Here is a 24,810-nt window from a genome sequence, read left to right as displayed (position 1 = left end):
TTGTTATGTATACAGCATGTATGACTGCAGGCCAGAAGAGGGCACCAGATCTCATTACAGATGGTTGTGAGCCACGATGTGGTTGCTGGGAGTTGAACTCAGGACCTCTGGAAGAGCAGGCAGTGCTGTTAACCACTGAGCCATCTCTCCAGCCCATATAGCCCTATCTTATGGTGACATTTTCTCAACTGAGGCTCCCTCTTTTCCTATGACTGGGGTTAATAGTTGTGAGCCACCATGTTAGTGTTAGGCATCTAACCTGAGTATTCAGCAAGAGGAACAAGTGTTCTTAACCGCTGAGTCACCACTCCAGAGTCCCTAAACTTATTTTCATTATGGCCCTATTTTAACATTTTCTCACCCTTTGGAGACACGGTCTCATGTAGCTCTAGCTACATGTCCTAACAAACCATTGTTTTGTCCAGGTAACTCATGCTAAAAAGATCATGTTTTCTTTTCCTTTTTTTTAAAAAAAGATACTTAACTTGATTCTGTCTTAGAAATTGAGTTGCTCTTTCTTTCTTTCCTACTTGTCTTTCTACAGTTGTCTTGCTGTTGTTGAATAAGAAGTGGCAAGAGTGGATATTCCTGTTGTGTTTTGACTTGAGGGAAATCTAGTCAGTCTTTCCCCTTTTCCCCACTTTTCAGTGTTAGCTTTGGACTTTTTGTAGGTTTCCTTTATCATGGCAAGGATGTTGTTTTCTGTTTCTAGCTTAGTTTTTTTTTTTTTTTTTTTTTTTGTTTTGTTCTCATGAAAGGGTGTTGTAGTTTAAGTACTTTTTCCCTAATGTCTCTTGACATGATTATTTTATTAACATGGGTTATTTTGATTGTTTTTTTTTTCTTCAGATATTAAACCAGCCTTACCTTCTTGCCATCCTTCTTGTTCATGATATAAACACTTGTTCATATTCTGCTGGATTTGATTTGTTTTTGTTTCTTTGATGATTTTGATGTTAGCATCTATAAAGTATATTGGCCTCTAATTTTCTCATAATATTTTTGTCCTTTGTCATCAGAGAAGTACTGATATTGCATGAATCTTAGAAAGTGTTCTCTTACCTGTAGATGTAACCAACCGTCTTATTAAATAAGAAACACAGAACCAATGTAAAAGAGAAAGCCAAGAGATCAGAGCTCAGAGCTAAAATCTTACCCTTCCTCCTGCGAGCTCCTAGCTTCCCGAAAGAGAGCTATTTCCCGTCTGTCTGTCTTTTTATAGTCTTTTGTTCTGCCTTCTCATTGGTTGTAAATCCAAACATGTGACTGCCTCGTCACTGTCTGTATGTACAGCCCCCCAGGTCTTAAAAGCATATGTCTCCAATGCTGGCTGTATCCCTGAACACACAGAGATCTATGGGATTAAAGGCGTGCGCCACCACTGCCACACTCTGTCTATGGCTCTAATAGCTCTGACCCCCGGGCAACTTTATTTATTAACATACAATTAAAATCACATTTCAGTACAATTAGAATACCACCACACTTACCTTCTAGGTTTTAGAGGGTTTATGAAGGATTGACATTAATTCTTTTTTACGTCTAATATTATTTAAATTCATTTTTTTGTTTTTTAGGATTCTCCTTTTACAAATGCAGGAATGGGATCTAATCTAAATCTCTTAGGAGAAATTGAGTGTGATGCCAGCATAATGGATGGAAAATCCTTGAATTTTGGAGCAGTTGGAGCACTGAGTGGTATGTGGGCATTATGATATAGTCCTTTTATTTGAAAAACTGAGTCTGTTACCATTCCATACCTTCTGAAGACTTATTCCCATATTTTTAATCATTTTTGTTTGGAAGGATGCTGAAACAATTGTTATTCCTCCTTTACTAAAGTAAGAGCATAAAATCTTAGGTATAAGCAGTTCTAAAGAAAGCCTCCAATACTAGGAATGTAGCTTAGTTGGTAGATTATTTTCCTACCGTGAACAAGGTCCTCACTCTGAATTCCGACACTGGAAAACAACAACAACAAAAAAGCAAACATAACAAAATTAAATAGAGCAGTCTATGACCTAGTTTGGTTAGAAGTATACTCCTTTTCTCTAGTCCTAAAAGAGATTATGGACATTTAACACTAATTCAGAATATTCTATTAACTTTCCAATTTGAAATATATTTATATTAACATTAATACATTTAGGAGATATAAATAAAATTTACTTTCAATTCTAGAAAACTCTCCTTTCTATCCCTCTTCTCCTCCTGGTTATTAACCAGGAAAAAATCTGGGTTATTTATATAGTAGATATGTATTCTGTGAATATGGTTGTTTTTAAAACATGAATGTTATTCTGTGTGCATGATAGGAATGTGAGCACATGTACTGCGTGCCACTGTATGCATGTGGAGGTTAGAGAACAGCTTTTTTTAAAAAAATTTTTAATTTTATTTTTATTTTATAATTAATTTAATTTTACATATCAGCCATGGATTCCCCTGTCCTCCCTCCTCCCACCCCCGCAAGAGGATAACTTGTAAGTGTTGGTTTTGTTCCACTTGGCTTAGGAGGGGTCTCTTGTGGTTTCTGTTATATTGTATACTGGAGGCTACCTGCCACAGTAGCTCTGGCCAGTTGTCCCGTTCCTTCCTCACATCTCACCTCAGGAAAGCTGAGATCACACATGCATGCTGCACCGCCCATCTTTTTATGTGAGTTTGGGAAATAAATCAGGTCCTCAGCTTTGTATAACAAGCATGTTTTCCTGCTGAGCCATGTCATTGGCCAACACACATATATTTTAATGAAACAGAGTTCCCTCCTTTTCTTTTTTCCCCTCTCCCTCTTCCTTCTCTGTTTCCTGTTCTTCTTTTGTTTAAAGCAGTCTAATTATGTAGCTCAGGCTGCCCTTGAACTTTGCACCCAGGCTGGATTAATTTCTTAACACCCCAGCAGTAGCCTTTGACTGTTAGAATTTTACGTTTGCAGCACTCTGCCCATTGCTGGAAGTTTTTTGGTTTAAATCAGAGTCTTGTGGCTGTCTTTTTTTTTTTTTTTTTGGTTTTTTTCGAGACAGGGTTTCTCTGTGTAGCTTTGTGCCTTTCCTGGAATTCACTCTGTAGCCCAGGCTGGCCTCGAACTCACAGAGATCCACCTGCTCTGCCTCCCAAGTGCTGAGATTAAAGGCGTGGGCCACCACTGCCTGGCTGTAGCTGTCTTTTTACATTAGTACATAAAAGATTTATTTAGTGGTTTACAATTCATTTAAAGATACATTAAGTGTACATAGTTTTATCTGTAGATTTGTGAAGTTTCTAAGGTATCCAGACATACACATCTAGATCAAGACATTAAATGCTATCATGTTAGAATTTAGAACATTGAGCTGGAGAGATGGCTCAGTGGTTAAAAGTATATACTGTTCTTGTAGAGGACCCAAGTCCAATCCCCCTAAAACTGCCAGCTTATAACCACCTGTAATTCCAAGTTAAGGGGAACTGATGCCTGTGTCCTTCATGAATACCTGTACCCGCCAAACCCATATGATGTGTTTATCTAATTATTCTTTATCAGTAAAATTGGGAGTCAGATATTGGGGTAAGAACCTGAATGATCAGAGAAGCAACAGAGAAGCTGCCAGTGACCTATCTCTTCCATTCCTCCATTCAAAAGGACTGAGACTCTCTAAGCCCTGCCTTACTACTTCCTGTTTCTCTGTCCTCAGTCCTCCAAAACCTCTGTGGTTAATTTGGTCAGTGGCTAGTTCTGCACTCTGATTCAAAGCAAGCTTTATTGTCAGAATCCGATCCAAATATCACACATTTCCTGCTTTTTGTCTAAATAAAAAGGGAAGGTTTTAACTCTAACATAGTTAAACTATATACAATAAGAGCAACTATCAGGTAAGAATTATATCCACAATGTCCAGTCCATTTGCATTTGGCAAATTTAGAGAAAATACTGCATTATCTATCCTATCTTGGTGAGTCCAAAGTTTTGTACCTAATTCACTTTTAATCCTAACTTGTATTACCAACCCCAAACTATCTTTTTATGTCTCTGAACCTTATACACTTTACACCTCTTTTATGAGTTTCTTTTCCTAATTTGGTAACAAGGAAAACTGTAGCTATAGTTATCTAGTCTTCAACTCTATCAAAGACCTGGAAGGATATAATATTATCTGAGTAAACAGGAATTGCAGAGCAGACAACTTCCAAACTAAGAAATGACAGAAACAGCTGGTTGCCTGGACAGTCACCCAAGGTTCCTCTGTAACACTGGGGCATCCATCTTTGGCATATAGGCCCAGAATATCTGGTAAACTTTTCTATGAAGCAGGAATTTTGAAGGACTGGTCCTACCTTGTCTTGGCAAAGTTTGGCAGTTGCTTTCTATTGTGTCCTGCTTGTCCAATTTGGACAGCATACTGTTAGCAGTTATGGCAAGGGCAGTTTCTTGCCCAGTGGCTAACCTTTGCCACAAAGAAAGCAAACTCCATATGGAGTTTTTTCAATGCCCATCATCTTCTCTGAAGTAGATTGTTACTGCCAGGAGCAGACATGTCTCGCTGTCATAAAAAGCCTTATATTATTAAAACATTTTAAATGCCATATTCTGTTGATCTCTGAAGTGTTTAAAATCCACCTATCTGAAATATATCTCTGTCTGACCTTGAAAACATACCTAACATGACTACAAGTTTGATTGTAATAGGTGACTAACTACCAACCTACATTTTTTAATTATCCTAACTAGTTTGTAGTAATAACTTTCAAGGACTAGAAATTTACATTACATTGTTAAATGAGCTACATAGGTACAATACCTTAAATAAGAGTAGAAATATATATATATATGGTATTTTCTAACAAAAATAAGCTGGGAGGTGGTGGTGCACGCCTTTAATCCCAACATTTGTGAGGCAGAGGCAGATGGATCTCTGTGGGTTTGAGGCCAGCCTGGTCTACAAATTGAGTTACAGGACAGTCAGGACTGTTACACAGAGAAACCTTGTCTTGAAAAAACAAAAACAAAAAAACCTTTAAATTTGAATCAATATAAAAAAATATCTTGAGAAGAAATATTTATACAATATAACAAAAATAACCTTAAATTTGTATCAATATACAAAAATCCACACCAATGTAAAATATTTGACTAGTAGTTGCTTTTTTAGTTTAATAGTAGATTCAGTAATTTACCCTTTTATCCTATTATTTCTATATCGCCCTTTTTCTTTTCAAAATGAGATCCCTGAATCTAACCTTCCTTGTTCAGCTTTTTTCCTGACCATTACCAATAACAATTTGTAACCAACCCCCCTAAACGATGACAAATATCTATAACCCAATGAATGACCAAAAACTATCCACTCCACTTCTTGGGAATGTGGGTGTCATGTTCTCTATACTGCTTCCTGCTGTCTAGGGGGGTGATGGCATCTCTAGGGGACCCTGAGAAAAGTGAGTTAATGGTTGAGTCCTGGGAGAGCTAAATGTATTATTTGTTGCCAGTTTCTGAATAATGGGAAAGTGTAGGTCTTATTTGAAGTCCTTGCTGGAGTAGTGCATGAGGCTGGACCATCTCAGCTAGCTGCCTTAAAATTGTTCTGAGCAGTTTGTAGTCCAAAGCTGATTTTTGGGTGGTTGTTGTCAGCCTAGTGGCATTACCACAATGTAGGTGGGATCATTGTTGGGGAGCTCCATCATCTTTTTGGAGACTTCAAAGGTCATGGTTCACTGCAGAAAACTTAAATATTTATCTTAAATGTCATATGCAGCAGATCTTGGAGAGGTTGAATAAACCCTGATTTGTTAAGTATATCTTGAGTATACAAACTTAATTTCTAGTTATCTGATTCAGACTCACCCCAAAATCGTGTATAGGAAGCTGGATTAAGCCCTTTTCTAGAATTAGTACTCTATATGACTATTAATATCATAATAGAAAGTTTATATATATATATATATATTAATCTTATGAATTTTGAGATAATATTTATACCTTAAGAAAAATTTTAAAGAGCCAAAATAAAACCAAAGGATTATGAGATTAGCTGCAATAGATCAGTTTCTTTATTTTGGTTTTTCTTTTGTTCCATTCGAGGTGTCTCTTCTGACATGAGATAGAGATTTTGAATTTCCCTTTAACAAGCATGCTTGGGTTTAGAGAAGTAGAGAGCCATGCTTCAACTTCAAAGCCAGCTTTAATTTTTAATTGAACTGGGACTACAAAAAGACCATTTGCCTTTTCTGTCTGTAGAGAAGAGCAGAAAAACACATTTGGGGAAGATATATGAATATTTTCCCCCCAAGACAGGGTTTCTTTATGTAGCTTTGGTGCCTTCCTGGAACTCACTCTGTAGCCCAGGCTGGCCTTAAACTTACAGAGATCCGCCTGGCTCTGCCTACCAAGTGCTGGGATTAAAGGCGTGCACCACCACTGCCTGGTCTGAAATTTTATCCTGTTGGAAATGTGCTCTACCATTAGGCCAATTTATTCTTTTTCTTGGGGCACTTCTTTTTTTGAGCTGAGGACCGAACCCAGGGCCTTGCGCTTTCTAGGCAAGCTCTCTACCACTGAGCTAAATCCCCAACCCCTTGGGTCACTTTCTGTGGTTTTTGTCCTTTTTTTTCAGATGTCTCATTTGTCCAGAGATCTTCAGATTCCTTAGTTGGATGCCTTTATTCTCCTGGAAAGTCAAAAATAAAACCCTGCCCCTTCCTTAACTTTGGGGGAGTTTCCTTTTTGGCAGGTTATATCTGATCAAATGGAAGGCATTTGTTAGTATTATATGTTAGATTGAATGGTCACATTGTTTATTGAACTATTGCATCTTCTAATCAAGAGGTCTCTTCTGTTCGAATCTAATCTTTATCAATTTTGATGGTATCTACAGCTTTTCTTTTTTTGTGGAAACAAAAACAAAACATCTTTCCCAACATAACACATATTCTGGTTTTTATTCTTAGGTCAACAACATCCTTAAAGTATACAGGCTGATTTAATTCCACATTTTTTCTATTATTCATTGTCTCTCTGCAGCTGTTGTTCCTTTCTCATTAGCATTTACAAATTTTAAAGTTAGTAAAGCATTGTGCAATCCATCTCTGGGGGTTTTTATGACCCCTTTCTGTTTATTAAGCATATCTTTTAGAGTGTGATTAGATCTTTCTATAACTGCTTGCCCTGTAGAATTGTGTGATATACTTGTAGTATGCTTTATGTTACAATATGCAAAGAACTGTTTCATTTTACTAGAGACATATGCTGGAGCATTGTCAGTCTTAATTTGTACAGGTATCCCCATGATGGCCATAACTTTTAATAAATGTGTAATTACAGAATCGTGCTGGAGAGATAACTCAGAGGTTAAGATCATTGGCTACTCTTCCAGAGGTCCTGAGTTCAATTCCCAGCAACCACATAGTGGCTCACAACCATCTATAATGAAATCTGGTGCCCTTTTCTGGCTTGCAGGCATACATGCAGGCAGAATACTGTATACATAATAAATAAATAAATCTTAAAAAAAATTACAGAATCAGCTTTTTCAGAAACCAAAGCTGTTGCCCATTGAAATCCTGACTGCATATCCATGCTATGGTGTACATATTTTAATTTTCCAAATTCTGCAAAATGAAACATATCTGTTTGTCACATATCTTTTCTTTGAGTACACTTTGGGTTACTTCCTGCAGGTAGTAGAGTTTGGTCATACAAAGAACAAGTAGGACATTTCCTTGGCTTTTTGCCAAGTGATAGAAAAATCTTTTTTGAAAGCCTTGCTACATCTTTTTTTTTGATATTGCTTATTATTATTCAATAATTTTAATTAAAAAGCCATTTTAATATTTCTGTGAATGTGTTGTTTTGAGTTGTCCTATGAATACTAAATGCCTTTTCTTCTACATATACAACCTTTAGAAATCCTTGTTGTAAAGTTTTCATTTATAACTTCTTAACATTTTTTTTGTTTTGTTTTTGTTTTTTGAGACAGAGTTTCTCTGTGTAGCTTTGTACCTTTCCTGGAACTCACTTGGTAGCCCAGGCTGGCCTCGAACTCACAGAGATCTGCCTGCCTCTGCTTCCCGAGTGCTGGGATTAAAGGCGTGCACCACCACTGCCTGGCAATAACTTCTTAACATTTTTATTGGTTATTCTTTTTTATTGCTTTGTAGACATATTTTGTATATTTAGTTAAAAACCCCTTTTCAGATGCATATATGATGGCTATTTCCTTCCAGGCTGTTACTTCTTTTTTTATTGTCTTAATGCTGTCTTTGAGTGAACAAGTTTTCTATTATAATGCATTTAAGGTTCAAATTTTTTAAATTTTTATTTTATGTATGTGGTATTTTGACTGCCTGTATGTATGTATGTATGTCTGTGCCCTACTTGTGTGCAGTGCCTACAGAGGCCAGAAGAGGGCATTAGATATCTTGAGACTGGAATTAAAGGTGGTTATGAGCTATATAGATGCTGGGAGGGAATCCAGGTCCTCAGAAAGAGCAGCCAGTGCTCTTACCTGCTGAACTATCTCTCCAGCCCTTACTTTTTTCTTTCTCTCTGTTTAAAAACAAACAAACAAACAAAACAAAACTGGCTAGTTCTTGTATTTTACTATTATTTTTTAAATTGTTTTTACCCTGAGCAATTTATTTATTTATTTATTTATTTATTTATTTATTTATTTATTTATTTATACCAAGTTCAGACTAACTTTTGTGTGTGTTATTTTTGGTGGGGATTTGAAGTGACTTATTGCCTTTATTGAAAAGATATTCCCTTCCTTACAAAATTTTATTGGCAAGTTAGGTGAAGTTCATGAGAAATGGCTTCTTAGTGTATTCTGTCATAGCTGGCCTCATACTCCAGACCAGGTATTGTTTTCTATATTTGAAAGGGTTTGTGTAGTATAGAAATAATTTTGTTGGGAATTATTCCAAAATATTAATTTTTTTCCTCTGAGAGTCTCACTAAGTATAGCTGGCTTAGAACTCAATATGTAGACTTGGCATTCTTGGTTGGCAGTTTTTTGATTTCAGGGCTTGATGCATAATCATTCCTTGAATTCTTAACACTTAGAATTGTTAAGAGATCCAGTATTTCTATGTGTTTATCTTTGTAGGTGAGTTGGTGCTTTCTCTTACAATGGCTTTTAATATTTCTTTGTTTTTTTTTTTTTTTTTTTTTTTTTTTTTTTTTTTTTTTTTTTTTTTTTTTTCGAGACAGGTTTCTCTGTGTAGCTTTGCGCTTTTCTGGAACTACTTGTAGCCAGCTGCCTCGAACTCACAGATCCGCCTGCTCTGCCTCCGATGCTGGATTAAAGCGTGCGCACCGCCCGGCTATTTCTTTGTTTTTGTAGTTTTGACAATTGTAATAAATCTCAGAGAAGATAATAATGGAGAATCATAAAGAGGAAGGAACTGAAGAAAGGGAAAAAGAGGGACTAAAACAGGACAAAGAGGAAAAGTATATGAGTTAGAGGTATGGGAAGTAATAGAGAAAATGTCATAGATAGGTGCAGAAAAAGAACAGCATTGAAACCTGTGATGCACGATGAATGCTAAAACAAAAACAATTTCAAATACAAAAGTGAAAATTTTACAAAATGCAAAACTAGAAATAAGATAGAATAAATATATCATCAGTTACTATATCTTTTTTGTTGGGATGAATATGATTTACCCTACCTCATTATTATTTTTCTGTGCATGTGAGTGCATGTGTGCATGTTCATACATGTGTTGGTATACATATATGTGAATTTGTGTGTGCATATATAGAACCCAGAGCCCAAACTTGGATAACTTTTTCCTGTGGCTGATTATATATATATATATATATATATATCAGCACCCCAATAAACTTATTGAAGGGTCAGAGAACAGAACAGCCACTATATTAAACATAGAGGTTAGGCAGTGGTAGCAGAAGCCTTTAATCCTAGCATTCCAGAGGCAAAAATCCATACGGATCTCTATGAGTTCAAGCCCACACTGGAAATAGAGCCAGGCATGGTGACACATACCTTTAATTCCAGGACTTGAGATCTCATGTTTTACTTTGGAAAGATACACGCCTTTAATCCCAGGAAGTGATGACAGGAAGCAGAAAGGTATGAGGCATGAGGACCAGGAACTAGAGGTTTTAAAGCTTTTAGGCTTTTAGCAGCAGTTCAGATGAGATCCATTCAGATGAGAACTCAGAGACAGTTAGTGTGAGGAAACAGGATTGGTGAAGTGAGGTTAGCTGTGGCTTGTTCTTCTTTGATCTTTCAGAATTTATCCCAATATGTGGCTCTGGGTTATTTCTAATTATAAGACCTTTTAAGATTCATGTTACATTTCCCAGGCATCTTTTACCTTCTTTTTGAGACAAGGTCTTTTATTAGCTTGGAACTTGCAGAGTATACTAGGCTGGTTGGCCATAGAACCTTCAGGATCTGCCTGCCTTGACTTCCCCAGCATTACCATGGCAGGCATTTTAAAAATGTGGGTTATAGAGATTGAGTTCAGGTCCTTGTGCTAGTGTGGCAAACATGATACAAGCTGAGCTAGCTCCTAAGTTATATTTTGCAGCTGATATAATTTAGGAAGAACATTGCAAATCTTTATGTATATGAAAACAAATAGCTCCAGAATGTTTTTCCTGCTGGGTTAGGTTCCTGCACAAGGATTAGCTCTCTCTGGGAGTTTCCTAATCCTAGATATGGATTGCTCCACCTCTCCTGTGCAGAAATGTTTTTATTTTCATGCAGTTCCAACACTTGATACTTGGGGGTAGTTTCTACACAGCTAAGTGTTTATCACTTTAAAGGTGGGACCTAGAGAATATAGCCTAAAATGAGGTGAACTAAAGTCTCATGCAATAGCCAACTTTATTCAGAGCCTCAGACAATTTATACTCTCAGGGTTAAGAATTCCATGTGTAAGTATACAGTCACAAGGACAAGCCGCATGTGGCAAAAATATGTTTTTCCATAGAGGCATATAAACAAATAACAATAGCCAGTTGTAATGAGTAATCAGTCTAAACCAAACTCATTCATATCTGCTGCCCTTGGGTCTTCCCAAGAGCATGAAGGCACATTCCAAGAACAATTCTGTGTTTTTGAAGAAGCTGAGGTCGTAAGACTGTCTTATTTAGGGTTTCTGTTGCTGTGAAGAGACATATAACCATGGCAACTCTTACAAAGGAAAATATTTAACTGGGGCTGGCTTACAGTTCAAGAGATTTAGTCCGTTAGCTTCATGGTGGGACATGGCAGCATGCAGGCAGTCATGGTGTTGCTGAAGGAGCTGAAAGCAATACATCTTGACTTGCAGGCACCAGAAAGAGGTCTGAGACATTGGGCGTGTCTTGAGCATATGTGAGACCTCAAAGCCTGCCTCTACACTGACTCACTTCCTCCAACAAGACCACACCTATTCCAACAAGGCCACACCTCCTAATAGTGCCAATCCCTTTGGGGGCCATTTTCAAACTACCACACAAGACTTTTGTCTTGTTTTCTAACAAGCACTCAGAATTCTCCTCACAGGACTCCATTCTTGGACTTTGTTCCGACATCAGAGGAAACAATCAACAGTTAACAGTCCACAGAATGATACTGTTTCTTTTTCTTCTTCCTCACCCATCTTTCTCTTCTTTGTCTTTTCTCCTTTTTTTTCTTTTTGTTTTTCTGAGACAGGGTTTCTCTGTGTAGCCCTGGCTGTCCTGGAACTCACTCTATAGACCAGGCTAGCCTTGAACTCACAGAGATCTGCCTGCTGCTGCTGCCTCCCGAGTGCTAGGATTAAAGGTGTTTACCATTGGCAGAATGGTTAAAAAGTCTTTACCAGCTTCATGTTGACACTGGACTAATGTCCAGAATATACAAAGAACTGAAGAATTTAAATATCAAGGAATTAAAATTGACAATCAGTAAATGAGCAAATGAACCAAAGATATAGTTTTCAAAAAGGAAATACAAATGCCCAGTAATTAAATGTTCAATATCCCTAGTCATCAGGGAATTGCAAAATTAAACTACTTTGAGATAGCACCTCACCACAATCAACATGACTATTGTCAAAAAATATTACAGCAAATGTTGGAGAAGATGTGGAGAGAAAGAAACCCGTTATCACTGTCAGAGTGCAAACTAATACAACCATTGTGGAAATCTGTGTGGAGAGTTCCCAAAAATTAAAAATAGAACTACCATATTACCCAGCTATTTCTCTTCTGGGATACACTCAGAGAAATCCACACTCAATCACAGAGATATTTACATTCCCATGTTTATTGATGCTTTATTCTCTATAGTAAAGAATTGGAGTTAATCTAGTTGTTTTTCAACAGATGAGTAGATAACAATTCAATATATATACATATATATGCATATATGGTAAAATATCACTCGGCTCTAAAGAAAAATCAAGTTAAAAATTGCAGAAAAATAGATGGACATAGAATATATAGTATTAAGTGAGTTCACAAAATGTCAGAAACAAAAAAGTATGTTCTCTTCCATATATGGAATCTAGCCAATAATAGATGTATATATGTAAATACATGTATATGTGGGTACAGTATAACATGAAGAAAAGGGAACCAGAAAGGCTAAATATAAGAGGTATGAAAGGATTGAATGCAGGTAAGGGACATGAGTTATGAAAGAGGATGTAAAGTTAATTGTTTTTCTAGTTCCAATTCTGTCATGACTTGTTTTGTGAGGCAGTCTTACTCCATAGGCCAGGTTGGCCTGTAACTTATTATATATCCTAGGTTACCCTCATACAGTGGATAATCCTTCTGTTTCTGTATCCCAAGTGCTGGGATTACAGGTGTGCTCACATTTTTCACACACTGTTTGGTGTTCCATGTTTTGGGGTGAGTAGGTAGATGGATGGGGCACACTTGTATTTACCTTTACTGCCTGGGCTTTCCTATCAGGAAAGGACTGTGTCTGTTTTTCTGCCCATAGTGTACACAGTTCTTGCTTGAATATATGTTAGATGTATAACATATTATGTCTTTGTTTAAAAATTGAAATGCTTACAATCTCAGGTCAGAGTTCCCCAAGGCCATTGGTTCTCAAACTTCCTAATGCTGTGACTCTTTAATACTGTTCTTCCTGTTGTGGTAACCTCCAATCATAAAATTATTTTTGTTGCTTCTTCATAACTGTAATTTTGCTACTGTTAATGAATCTTAATGTAAATATCTAATATGCAGATGGTCTTAGGTGACCCTTGTGAAAGGGTCATTTAACCCCCAAAAGAGTTATGATCCACAGGTTGAGAACTGCTGTCATAGAGTACATTTTAAGTTTTTATTGTAGTCATGTTAAGTTTGTGCTAGTACATTTGGTGTCTGTAAAGAATTTCCAAGGTATTTTAAAGTTGTCTTATTGAAACAGCAGAAAACAAAGTGGAGAAATGTGAAGACATTTCTGATTTCTTTTAATGCCAATTTTATTTTGTAGGAATCAAGAATCCAGTTTCAGTTGCAAACAGACTCTTGTGTGAAGGGCAGAAGGGCAAGCTCTCTGCAGGCAGAATTCCTCCCTGGTAACCACTTTGTTCCTCTTGACTTCTGTCTTGGGTTATTAGTGTTTGAAGGCTGCTTTAATCCACAGGGGATTGATGCTTTTGGTTCTGTACCAGTGGTCACATGCCTTTAGACTAAGACATACTTTGTTCTGTAATGGTGGCATGCTCTACAGTTGATAAGCTCCAGATGGAATAGAATCTCATGGATCAAAGGAGGTCAGAGTTAATTTCTGGATCTGTGTGTTTTGATTCTTAAGAGGATTTTGTGTCTCCAAGTGATGAGTTAGGGTTATTTTGTTGTGAAACTCAGAACCTATCATAGATACTGGAGCCTAGTGTCTAAAGTAATTAGGTTTGGGACATTCTTAGAAAAATATATATTACATATTATGAACAGTCATGATGCAGCTATTATCAAATAGTAATAATTAGCAATGTTTTATCTTTTACCTTATTCTTCTTACTGAGAAGAGATGAAAAGTATAAATGGTCAGTAGGACAGACTTGCAAGTTAAGGGGATTCAGTCTTTGATGATGGTATCATCTTAGTCATTGTGGTGGGAAAAAGATGTACTAAGTAACTTGTGCTGGGGCAATGTGGCTATATCATGCAAGAACAATAAGTTCATCACATTATTCATTATTACTATACAGTCCAAATTTAAAGGTTAAAAACTTGGTTGGAAAAATGTATGACTCAGAGGTTAAGAGCACTTGCTTAAAGAGGACCCCAGTTCAGTTCCAAGCACCCATATGGTGTTTTGTACTCATCTAATAACTCCAGTTGTGGGGGACCTGATTCCCTCCTCTGACCTTTATGTGTACCAGATACTTTGATTATATGCATGTGTACATGTAGGGAAAATATTCATACATATAAAATAAAAGTCAATCCTAAAAAAGTTACAGTATAATATTTTCTTGGTAGATTATAAAGCTGTAAAAAGCCTAAATGTCTCCCAGTGATTAAAAAACTTGCTTTCTAGACCTGTTACAAAGTAGAAAAAAGGAGGAGACATTAATACTAATTTACTCCACAACATACTATCTTTGAGTAAATGTTTACACAAAGTTTAAACTCTCATAAATATAAAGGTTGAGGAGTTCAAGCTCACAGTTCTAGCCTGTCTGGGTTTGGTGTGGATTTTCTTTTTGATTTGCAGTTAGTTGCTTTTGTCCTTCACTGAAAGTATACAGGAGAGGGAAGGGGACGGGGAGCTATAGAGGTGTAGATAGGGAGAGGAGGGTAAGAAAGAGGAAGATAGAGGGAAAGAGGAGGAAGAAGAGGGGAGAGGAAGAGAGAAGTCAGAGTGAGTGAGAAAGCAAGAGGAGAGAGCATGAGAGAGAGTGAGACGGAGAGTGAGTGGGGGGTTGATAGTGCCATTTCTTCTGTTAGTACAGTAATACTTGTTATGGGGACGCTACCGTCATGGTGGTCTCTCTCAGTTTATAGCAATATATCTTTTTTGTTGTTGTTGTTTTGCTTTTCTTTTTTTGTTTTTGTTTGTTTCTATTCATTCATTCATTCATTCATTTATTTAATGGAGGGAAGAGGTCTTAAATACAGGCTTACAGCACAATGGGAGAACCCTGGAGGGCAGAAGTTCCCTATCGATGTTTTACAATCATGCATCTAAGCTGTTAATGCCCATTATGCAGGATTCACAGACAAGGAACTTCCCTTAAGCATTCAGGAGGGTGGAACCCGGGAGGGAATTAGCATAGGGAGGATATGAAGGTCAAGGTCAGCAAGCAAGGCAACAGTTACCCAAAACAGGGGGGCCAGGACCCTATAGGTCTCCCTTTTACTAAAAAATGAGCTTCTGACTTAGGTTGCTTGGGACGTCAGCAGGTCACCTTACCCGTCATGGAGATCCCTGTCCAGACCACACAGGCACTCGGTCTTAGGTTGGTGAGTGCCCCCCAGGTATTACCCGTCTCTGAATACTCATTATCATACAGGCTCAATCGTGTGTGAGCTGCAGAGTTAACTGCTGCCAAAGATCTCAAAGTGCACTGGGCTTTCAATCTGTGTGTTAGACACAGAAAAGACCAATAGAAGTCCTATCCCACCCACAGCCAGTAGACTAAAGGCAACTGAGCCATTCCCTTCCTTAACGAGCCTTACTGCAAATTGGAGTCCTTGTAAGATGGTATCCCAAAAGCAAATGGAACTTGAGTTTATAAATTTAATTTTCAAAGCCAATTGAAATGTATATAACTATTGATTTAAATTTATCATGCCTAATAGAATGAAAGATTAGCTAACTATGGTAGCTACTTTTGCTGCCAGGGTCTCCACTGTGCTAGCTGTAGTAAGCAATTATGAAATGGTAGTCCCAGAAACAGTAGCAGCAGTGGCCGCCATTGCTATAACAGCAACAACGGCAGCAGCAATGTCAAATTCTCTTCTGGAGTGTGTGGACATCCACTGGCATGGATACAACTCCAGTAACATGAACCGCCAATGCCCATTTTTCTTGATCCCAGCATGACTTAAGCTGGCAGCTCTGCAAAAGAACAACTAAGAACCATAAAGAAAAAACAGGCAGCTCATAAGGAACATAACTAATGGTCTTATAATGGCTACATTCAGGCTCATAAATTTTAAGGTATCTTCAAAAGGGGGCTAAATGAATTTCAGGAGGCCAATAAATGTTGCACAGAGCCACTCCTGAAAAGTAGGTACTACACCAGCTTGAAGAGGATTGTGAAAATAAAAAGGCTTAGCTGGCATGCTACTGTTAATAAATGGAGGTCAGTGACCTTCAGAGTTATCCTTAATCTCCAGGGTGTCTGGGTGACAGGTTCTCAAACATACTTGAAAAAGCAGTTACCATACATTACCTCCTGGAGAATCCAACTGCATGGCTACATTTCCTAGGCTTACATTAATGCTTGCCAAAGCTGGCCATATTGGGTTCTCAATCCCCATTGGCATCAGTAGGGTAGAGTTTTTCATGAAGACCAAATAGGTCTCTGTCATGTTGGGCTTCAGCAGCAGCCACAGGGCGCATTCAGTGCTCAGGAATCCAAAGAGGAACCTCATTGTCCTGAGGAAAGACATAAACAGAACCCCGGGTCCACACCAACACCAGATGGGGTCTCCTCCAAGTGCCAGTAGGAAGATCCTTCCATCGCTCCAGAGGGTGATTTGCAACAGGAGCCCTCCAGTGCTTATCTGCAGTGGTTACTCCAGCAGAATCCACTGATAAAAAATTTAAAATATGTAAAACAAGGGAAAGAATAGAATGTGGAGAAGAATGATGAGTCCCTAGTTCCCCCTTTTTTTACTTTAGTAAAATCTGTTTGTTTGTTTTTTTATAGTTCAAATTTTTCTTTTATTTTTTAATTTTAAAAATTAATTAATTAATTTTTCTATTATCAGCTTGATACAGTATGTATTCTTATCTTAATAGTGAATTGTTTCATTGAGGCTTGCTCAATAATTGAGTAAAACCAAAATTTATTATAACTCACAGTCGTCCTAGGGTCCGCCATAGTATATATATAGCCTCCATGGTTCTGTGGGTTGTAGTCTGATTGTTCTTTATTTTATATCTAGAATCCACTTATGAGTGAGTACATACCATGTTTGTCCTTCTGGGTTTTGGTTACCTCTCTCAGGATGATTTTTTTTCTAGTTCCATCCATTTGCCTGCAAATTTCATGCGTTCATTGTTTTTCTCTGCTGAGTATACTCCATTGTGTGTATGTACCACATTTTCTTAATCCATTCTTCTGTTGACAGGCATCTAGGTTGTTTCCAGGTTCTGGCTATTACAAATAGTGCTGCTATGAACATAGTTGAGCATGTGTCTTTGTGGTATGAGTCAGCATTCCTTGGGTATATGCCCAAGAGTGGTATGGCTGGGTCTTGAGGTAGTTGGATTCCTAATTTTCTGAGAAACTGCCATACTGATTTCCATAGTGGTTGTACAAGCTTGCATTTCCACCAACAGTGGAGGAGTGTTCCCTTTGCTCCACATCCTCTCCAACATTGACTGTCATTGGTGTTTTTTATCATAGCCATTCTGACAGGTGTAAGGTGGTATCTCAGAGTTGTTTTGATTTGCATTTCTCTGATGATTAAGGATGTTGAGCATTTCTTTAAATGTCTTTCAGCCATTTGTGATTCTTGTTTTATAAATTCTCTGTTTAGCTCTTTAGCCCATTTTTTAATTGGATTGTTCAGTATTTTGATGTCTAGTTCCTTGAGTTCTTTATATACCATGGAGATCAGTCCTCTGTCAGATGTGGGGTTGGTGAAGATCTTTTCCCATTCTGTAGGCTGTCTTTTATTGACCATGTCTTTCGCCCTGTAAAAGCTTCTCAGTTTCAAGAGGTCCCACTTATTAATTGTTGTGCTCAGGGTCTGTGCTATTGGTGTTATATTTAGGAAGTGGTCTCCAGTGCCAGTGCTTTCAAGAGTACTTCCTACTTTCTCTTCTATTAAGTTTAGTGTAACTGGATTTATGTTGAGGTCTCTGATCCACTTGGACTTGAGTTTTGTGCATGGTGACAGATATGGATCTATTTGTAATCTTTTACATATTGACATCCAGTTATGCCAGCACCGTTTGTTGAAGATACTTTCTTTTTTTCATTGTATAGTTTTGGCTTTTTTATAAAAAATCAGGTGTTCATATGTGCATGGATTAATGTCAGGGTCTTCATTTTGATTCCATTGGTCCGTATGTTGGTTTTTATACCAGTACCAAGCTGTTTTTATTACTATAGCTCTATAGTAGAGCTTGAGGTCAGCGATGGTGATGCCTCCAGAGGTTGCTTTATCATATAGCAATATATCTTTACATTGTAGAATTAAAAGTAAAATGAAAGTTAACTTATATTTTCTTTCATTTTGATTTGTTGAGACAGGGTCTCACTGTGTAGGTCTGGCTGGCCTGGCCTTGATTTATAGGCCAGGCTGGCATTGAACTCACAGAAATTTGCTGGCCTCTGCATCACCATGCCCAGCTATAGTTTCTTAAAAAACAACAGCAAAAACCCTGCAAAATAATATGCTGAACTAGTTGATACCACCTAAGTTAGGGAAAAAAAATATTACCAAAGATTTGACTAGACTGAAGTTTTCTTTCTTCCTTCTTTTTTGGTTGGGTCTTGTCATATAGCCAGACTGACCTTGAATTTGGGATCCTCAGCCTGTTGATTGCTGGGAGTACAGGTATAAACCATCATGCTCAGTCAACTAACGCCTTTCTGGTGGAACCTCACCTTTCACACTGTCCCAGAGCTCTATGTGGAGCTGTGGAGTTCCTATGCTAGTAACAATTGTCCTGAATTGAAGGTTTTCTCATCCTCAGATGTCTTTTGTATTATGTATTTTCTGTTTATACATAAAGATATAAGCATTTACATAGTTGTATTTTCTAAGATAATATAATAAATGTGCATTGTATTAACTTTTCTATTTCTGCAATGAGACATTGTGATCAAGTGGTTTACAGAAGAAAGTTTAACTGGCTTACTGGTCCAGAGGGTTAGAGTGACAGAATGAAGGCATGGCAGCAGAAGCTGAGAGCTCACAGCCACAAGCAGGAAAACAGAGGGAGCTAATTTGAAGTGGCCTGAGTGTTTTGAGTCCTTAAAGCTTATCCACAGTGACATACTTCCTTCAGCCAGTGTACACATCCTAGTCCTCCATAACAGCCGCCAACTGGGCACCATGTATTCAAATGCTTGATATTTATGAGGAACCTCTCATTTAAACTACCACATGTGTGGGTATATCAAACACTTTGGAATGGTTATATAACCCACTATGATTGCCTCATAAAGAAAAGGAGGAAAGACGAAACAAAACAAGGGAGTTGCAAAGGGAGTATAATACCTTAATATTTTACAAGGAAATTTTTTTCTTAAAATGATCTCATCTGTCCAGGCTGAATCAAACTCCATTGGGTATGTGCACCACATTTTCTTTGTATCTGTTGTTGGATATCTAGGTTACTTCCACATCTTGACTATTGTGAACAGTATCATAATAAGCATGGTTGTTTAAGGATCTCTTTGGTATGCTTGCTTTGATTCGTTTTGGGTATGTATATCCCAAGGGATGGTATGCCTGGATCATAGGGCAGCTCTGCTTATTCATTCATCATTCATTTATTCATTTATTCATTCATTTATTTATTTATTTATTTATTCATCCATTTATTTATTATTGTGATACTATCTCACTGTGTAGCTCTGGCTGGCCTAGAATTTTGTATGTAGACTACACCACACAAGCTTTTAACTCACAAAGGTCTGCCTTCCTCTGTTTCCAAGTGCTGGGATTAAAGGAGTGATCACCCATGCCTGGCCTTTTTTTGTTTTTGTTTTAGAGGAACATCTCTATTGATCTATGTAGTGGCTGCACAAGGTTTCATTCTCATCTACAAGTGTGTAAGGATTCCTTTTCCCTACATCTCCAACAGTACTTGCTGTCATTTGTTTTCTTGATAACAGCCAATTTGACTGTGATGAAACAGACTTGAGAAGCAATCTTAAATTACGTTTTCATGGTGACTAAGGATGTTGAATTTTTTTTTCCCCTTTGGTTTTTTGAGACAGGGTTTTTTTTCTTTATAGCCTTGGCTGACCTGCAACTCACTCTGTAGACCAGGCTGGCCTCAAACTCACAAAGATATGCCTGCCTCTGCTGGGATTAAAGACCTGTGCCACTACCGTCTGGCCATATATATATTTTTAATATGCTGTGTCCATTTGTATTTCTTCTTTGGTTGCATGTATATCTATGTACCACATGCTTGAATGGTGCACAAGGAAGCCAGAAGACATTGGAATCTGTAACATAAGAATCTTAAATGGTCTTATTAATAATAACTCAGGAGCCAGGTATTGGGGTGAATTCGGAAAGATCAGAGAAGCAGAACAAGCCACAGCTAATCTCACCTCGACAACTCCTCATCTGATCCTATTTCCACGAATCCTCAGACTGAAAGCTTCTGAGTCCTCACCTGAATGGCTCTCAGCTGAACTGCTACTAAAAGCCTAAAAGCTTAAAAAGCCTCAGCTCCTGATCCTCATGCCTTATATACCTTTCTGCTTCCTGCCATCACTTCCTGGGATTAAAGGTGTATGTTTTTCCCAAGCAAGACATGTGATCTCAAGTGCTGGGATTAAAGGTGTGTGTTACCATGCTTGGCTGTTTCCAGTGTGGCCTTGAACTCACAGAGATCTGGATGGATCTCTGCCTCTGGAATGCTAGGATTAAGGCTTGAGCTACCAATGTCTAACCTCTATGTTTAATATAGTGGCTATTCTGTTCTCTGACCCTCAAATAAGTTTATTGGGGTGCACAATATATCAATCACAGATCCTTTTCTAAGCTGCCAGCCATATGGATACTGGAATCAATTCTGGATCCTCTAGAAGAAAAGCAAGTGCTCTTAGCTGCCGAGCAATACTGTCTCTGTAGCCCCTATATTTCTTTTGTTGAAAAATGTCTTCAATTTGTTTTTCCATTTGTTCATTGGATGATTTGGTTTTTGAATGGTTAGTCTTTTGAGTTTTTCTGTAGAATCCAAGTATTGATCTCTTGTGAGATGTGTAGTTGGCAAAGGTTTTTCTTCCATCCCATATGCTGTCTTTTCAGTATGATGACTCTTCCTTTGCTGTGCACAGATATTTTAGTTTCATCCAATTCCATTTGTCAATTGTTGGAGTTACTTTTGCAACTGTCGGAGTCCTTTTCAGAAAGCCTTTCCCTATTCCTGCACCTTGAAGTCTTTTCCTCATATCTTCTGATGATTTCAAAGTTTAAGGTCCCACTTAAGGTCTTTGATTCATTTTAAATTAATTTTAGTCATGTGAGATAGATTTTATTTTATTATTTTACTTAGGAAAGTATAGATTTTCCATACTCTTTGTTGAAGATGCTCCCCTCCCACGTTTTGTGTGTGTGTGTGTGTGTGTGTGTGTGTGTGTGTGTGCGCGCGCGCGCGCTGCTAAACTACATTCCATCCCAGTTTAGGACATTTTCCTTTATAGTATTCCTCTAGCAGAACAATAATAGTAGGTTTTCTCTTAGGTCCAATGACCTACCTAATCTCAGGTTCTTGGCCTTGCTAACAGTGCTAGAGACATGAGTTCTTTCTTGTGTTTTTCAAAGATTTTAATGACTGGTTTGTTTGAGAATTGACTGGAGTGGGCGAGGGGTGGGTGCACACACAGCAAGGCAGGCATAGAAAAAGTATCAGTGAGGTCAGTGCAACTCTAGAACAGTTGAGGTTTAGAGGATGGAAGGACAGTAGAGGCCATGTCTTACTGTGGTGGAGTTAATGGGTTTTCGAATAGGTTTGCATAAATCTCCTTTAAAGGTTTCTGCTTGGAGATTCCGAACAAATCTCAAAGGCAATTTAAGTTGGTACTTACTGTTCTGGAATAATTTATAGTGGCATACATATACATAAATATTTTGCAAAAATTTTACATATAAATGATATCAAAAGTGTTTATATGACATTTCATGTGATGGTGAATTCCTAGACAATAATATTTGATGGTAAGCAAAGGCTGCCTATATAGTGTGCTTTATAGTATCTATAAATGACTTCTAAATATTAATATTTTAAAATGTCTAAAGTATTTAAGAATTACATAGATTATATCAAAGTTTGAAAGAAGTTCTCATGTATTTCAGACTGGCCTCAATTCACTATTTGGATCAAGGGATGAAACTCAGACCTTCATGCATACTATGTGTACTAGTTAGGGTTACTATTGCTGTGATGAAACACCATGATCAAAAGCAACTTGATGAGAAAGGGTTTATTCTGCTTACACTTCCATATCATAGTCTATCATGGAAGGAAATCAGGACAGGAACTCAAACAAGGGAGGAACTTGGAGGCAGGAGCTGATACAGAGGTTATGGAGGAGTACTGCTTACTGGTTTATTCTCTCCATAGGTTGTTCAGCCAGGTTTCTTATAGAATCTAGGATTGCTAGCTCAGGAATGGCACTACCCATGATGGGCTTGGCCCTTCCCCATCAATTACTAATTAAGAAAATACCCTCCAGGTTTGCCTATAGCCTGATCCTATGGAGGATTTTCTCAATGGTGGTTCTCTCCTCTCAGATGACTATAGCTTGTGTCAAGTTGACTTATAACTATCCAGCATAGTAGGCAAATGCTTTACCAACTGAGCCACATTCTCTTGCTCTAGATTGGTTTTATTTATGTCAAAATTATGAATGGTGAAAGAATGAAAACCTAAGAACTGTCTATTAAATGACAATGATTCTAGACACTGAGATTGAATCCTAGATGATGTCTGAAGTGTTGAAAACATCTTGGTTCAGCCCAGACTTCTGCCTTGATTGCTTAATATTTCACCATCTGGCTTACATTTTTACATTAATAGAAGGACTTAAACAAATCAACTTTTTTTTTTCCTCTAGAAGGAGGAAATGCTAAAGATGGCATAATGATAGCTCAAATCTTACATCTAAGTTTTCATTTTAGTTGTTCTCAATTTTATGTGACAGCTTTTATTTGCAGTGACCATTGTTACACGATTTTGAAAATTTCAGTTGGCTTTCTCTTCTTTTTCAGTGATCTTTCCATTGTAGTTGTAATGTAAAGAAAACAATTGCTGAATTAATCACTTAACTTTTCTTTGCCATCATTTGTTATGTTTCGGTGTGCCTCCTGAGATTTTTATCATTTAATTTCTACAGATTTTTAAGTATCTCAGCATTTAAAAGTATTCATAGCAAAATGAATATTTGAATCATTTTTGTGGATGCCATAAGCTTTCAAAACATGTGACCCTTTTGCATTATCAAATATTGCTTGCTTGTTTTTTGTTTTTTGAGACAGGGTTTTTCTGTGTGTAGTCCTGGCTGTCTTGGAACTTGCTTTGTAGACCAGGTTGGCCTTGAACTCACAGAGATGCACCTGACTCTGCTTCCCGAGTGCTGTCATGTAGCATGAATCTTAAAGGTTCTTACTAATAAAATCAAACCTGAGCCAGGTATTGGGGTGAACACTGGAAGATCAGAGAGATAGAACAAGCCACAGCTATCTCACCTTGCCAATTCCTCAGCTGGTCCTGTTTCCTCAGGTTGGAAGCCTCTGAGTCCTCATCCAGAATGAATCTCAGCTGAACTGTGTTGCTCCAAAGCCTGAAAGCTTAACCAGCTGAATGCTTAACCAGCCACATGCTTAACCAGGCCAAAATGCTTCTAGTTTCTCGTCCTCACGCCTTATATATCTTTCTACTTTCTACCACCATTCCCTAGGATTAAAGGCTTGCTTCCTGGGATTAAAGGCGTGAGTCACCATTCCTGGCTGTTTCCAATGTGGCCTTGAACTCACAGAGATCCCAGATGGATTTCTGCCTCTGGAATGCTAGGATTAAAGGCGTGTACTATCATTGCCTAACTAGTGGCTTTTCTGTTCTCTCACCCCAGATAAGTTTATTAAGGTACACAATATTTTGGGGAACACAATACCACCACATTGTCATTAAAGGTGGGCACCACCACTGCCTGGCTCAAATGTTGCTTTCTGATAGTTATCATGGCATGGAAATGCTGAATTTCTTTTTTTCCCCCCTGGAGCTGGGGACCGAACCCAGGGCCTTGCGCTTGCTAGGCAAGTGCTCTACCACTGAGCTAATCCCCAACCTCAAGCCAGGGTATCTGTATGTACCCCATTACCCCATTTTAACTCTTTTTTGTTTTTGTTTTTGTTTTTTGAGACAGGGTTTCTCTGTGTAGCTTTGTGCCTTTCCTGGATCTCACTTTGTAGACCAGGCTGGCCTTGAACTCACAGAGATCCACCTGGCTCTGCCTCCTGAGTGCTGGGATTAAAGGCATGCGCCACCACTGCCCGCTGAATTTCTTACTAGTGTTAGTTATAACTGGATATAAAGACTTTAATAGTTATTATTCTTGATGTTTGTTTTAATATATTTTTAAAAATTACATTTATGTCTGTGTGGAAGTATGTGCACATGAGTTCATGTGCCTACAAAGGTCAGAATATAGAGTCAGACCTCTTGGAACTGGAGTTATAGGTGGTTTCGAGCCTCTGTATATGGATTCTGGGAAATGAGTGTGGGCCCTCTGCAAGAGCAGTAGATACTTTTCACCACTGATTTCTCCAGCCCCTACTCTTGAGTTTTAATGTGGGAATGATTAGAAACGAAAAATTGAGGGGAGGACACTAACAACCAGGCACATATTCAAGGGGTCCATTACCAGCTGGCTGGGATCTTTAAGTAGTTGACTATGGAAGAAGATGAAGTGATTTTTTGCAGTTTGCTCCTTACAATTATGTTC

General features: G+C 37.9%; 1 protein-coding gene across 13 annotated transcripts in view; it reads left to right on the top strand.

Moving 5' to 3' along the window:
* The window catches only part of Tasp1 (taspase 1), a 250,756-nt gene that overhangs the window by 44,130 nt on the left and 181,816 nt on the right, over nt 1-24,810 (top strand). For all 13 annotated transcript variants that reach the window (XR_003736073.2, XM_028883580.2, XM_028883579.2 and 10 more), the window contains 2 exons: nt 1,578-1,698; nt 13,425-13,509. Coding sequence is in view for 12 of the 13 variants with exons in the window: in XM_028883580.2 (XP_028739413.1) it covers nt 1,578-1,698; nt 13,425-13,509 (206 nt within the window). In the remaining variant the exon portion in view is untranslated. The remainder of the gene's footprint in view (nt 1-1,577; nt 1,699-13,424; nt 13,510-24,810) is intronic.

This window comes from Peromyscus leucopus, chromosome 4 (assembly GCF_004664715.2).
Source record: "Peromyscus leucopus breed LL Stock chromosome 4, UCI_PerLeu_2.1, whole genome shotgun sequence".
NCBI lineage: Eukaryota > Metazoa > Chordata > Mammalia > Rodentia > Cricetidae > Peromyscus > Peromyscus leucopus.
Note: the sequence above shows the minus strand (reverse complement) of the source record. Positions and strands in the feature narration are given on the sequence as shown.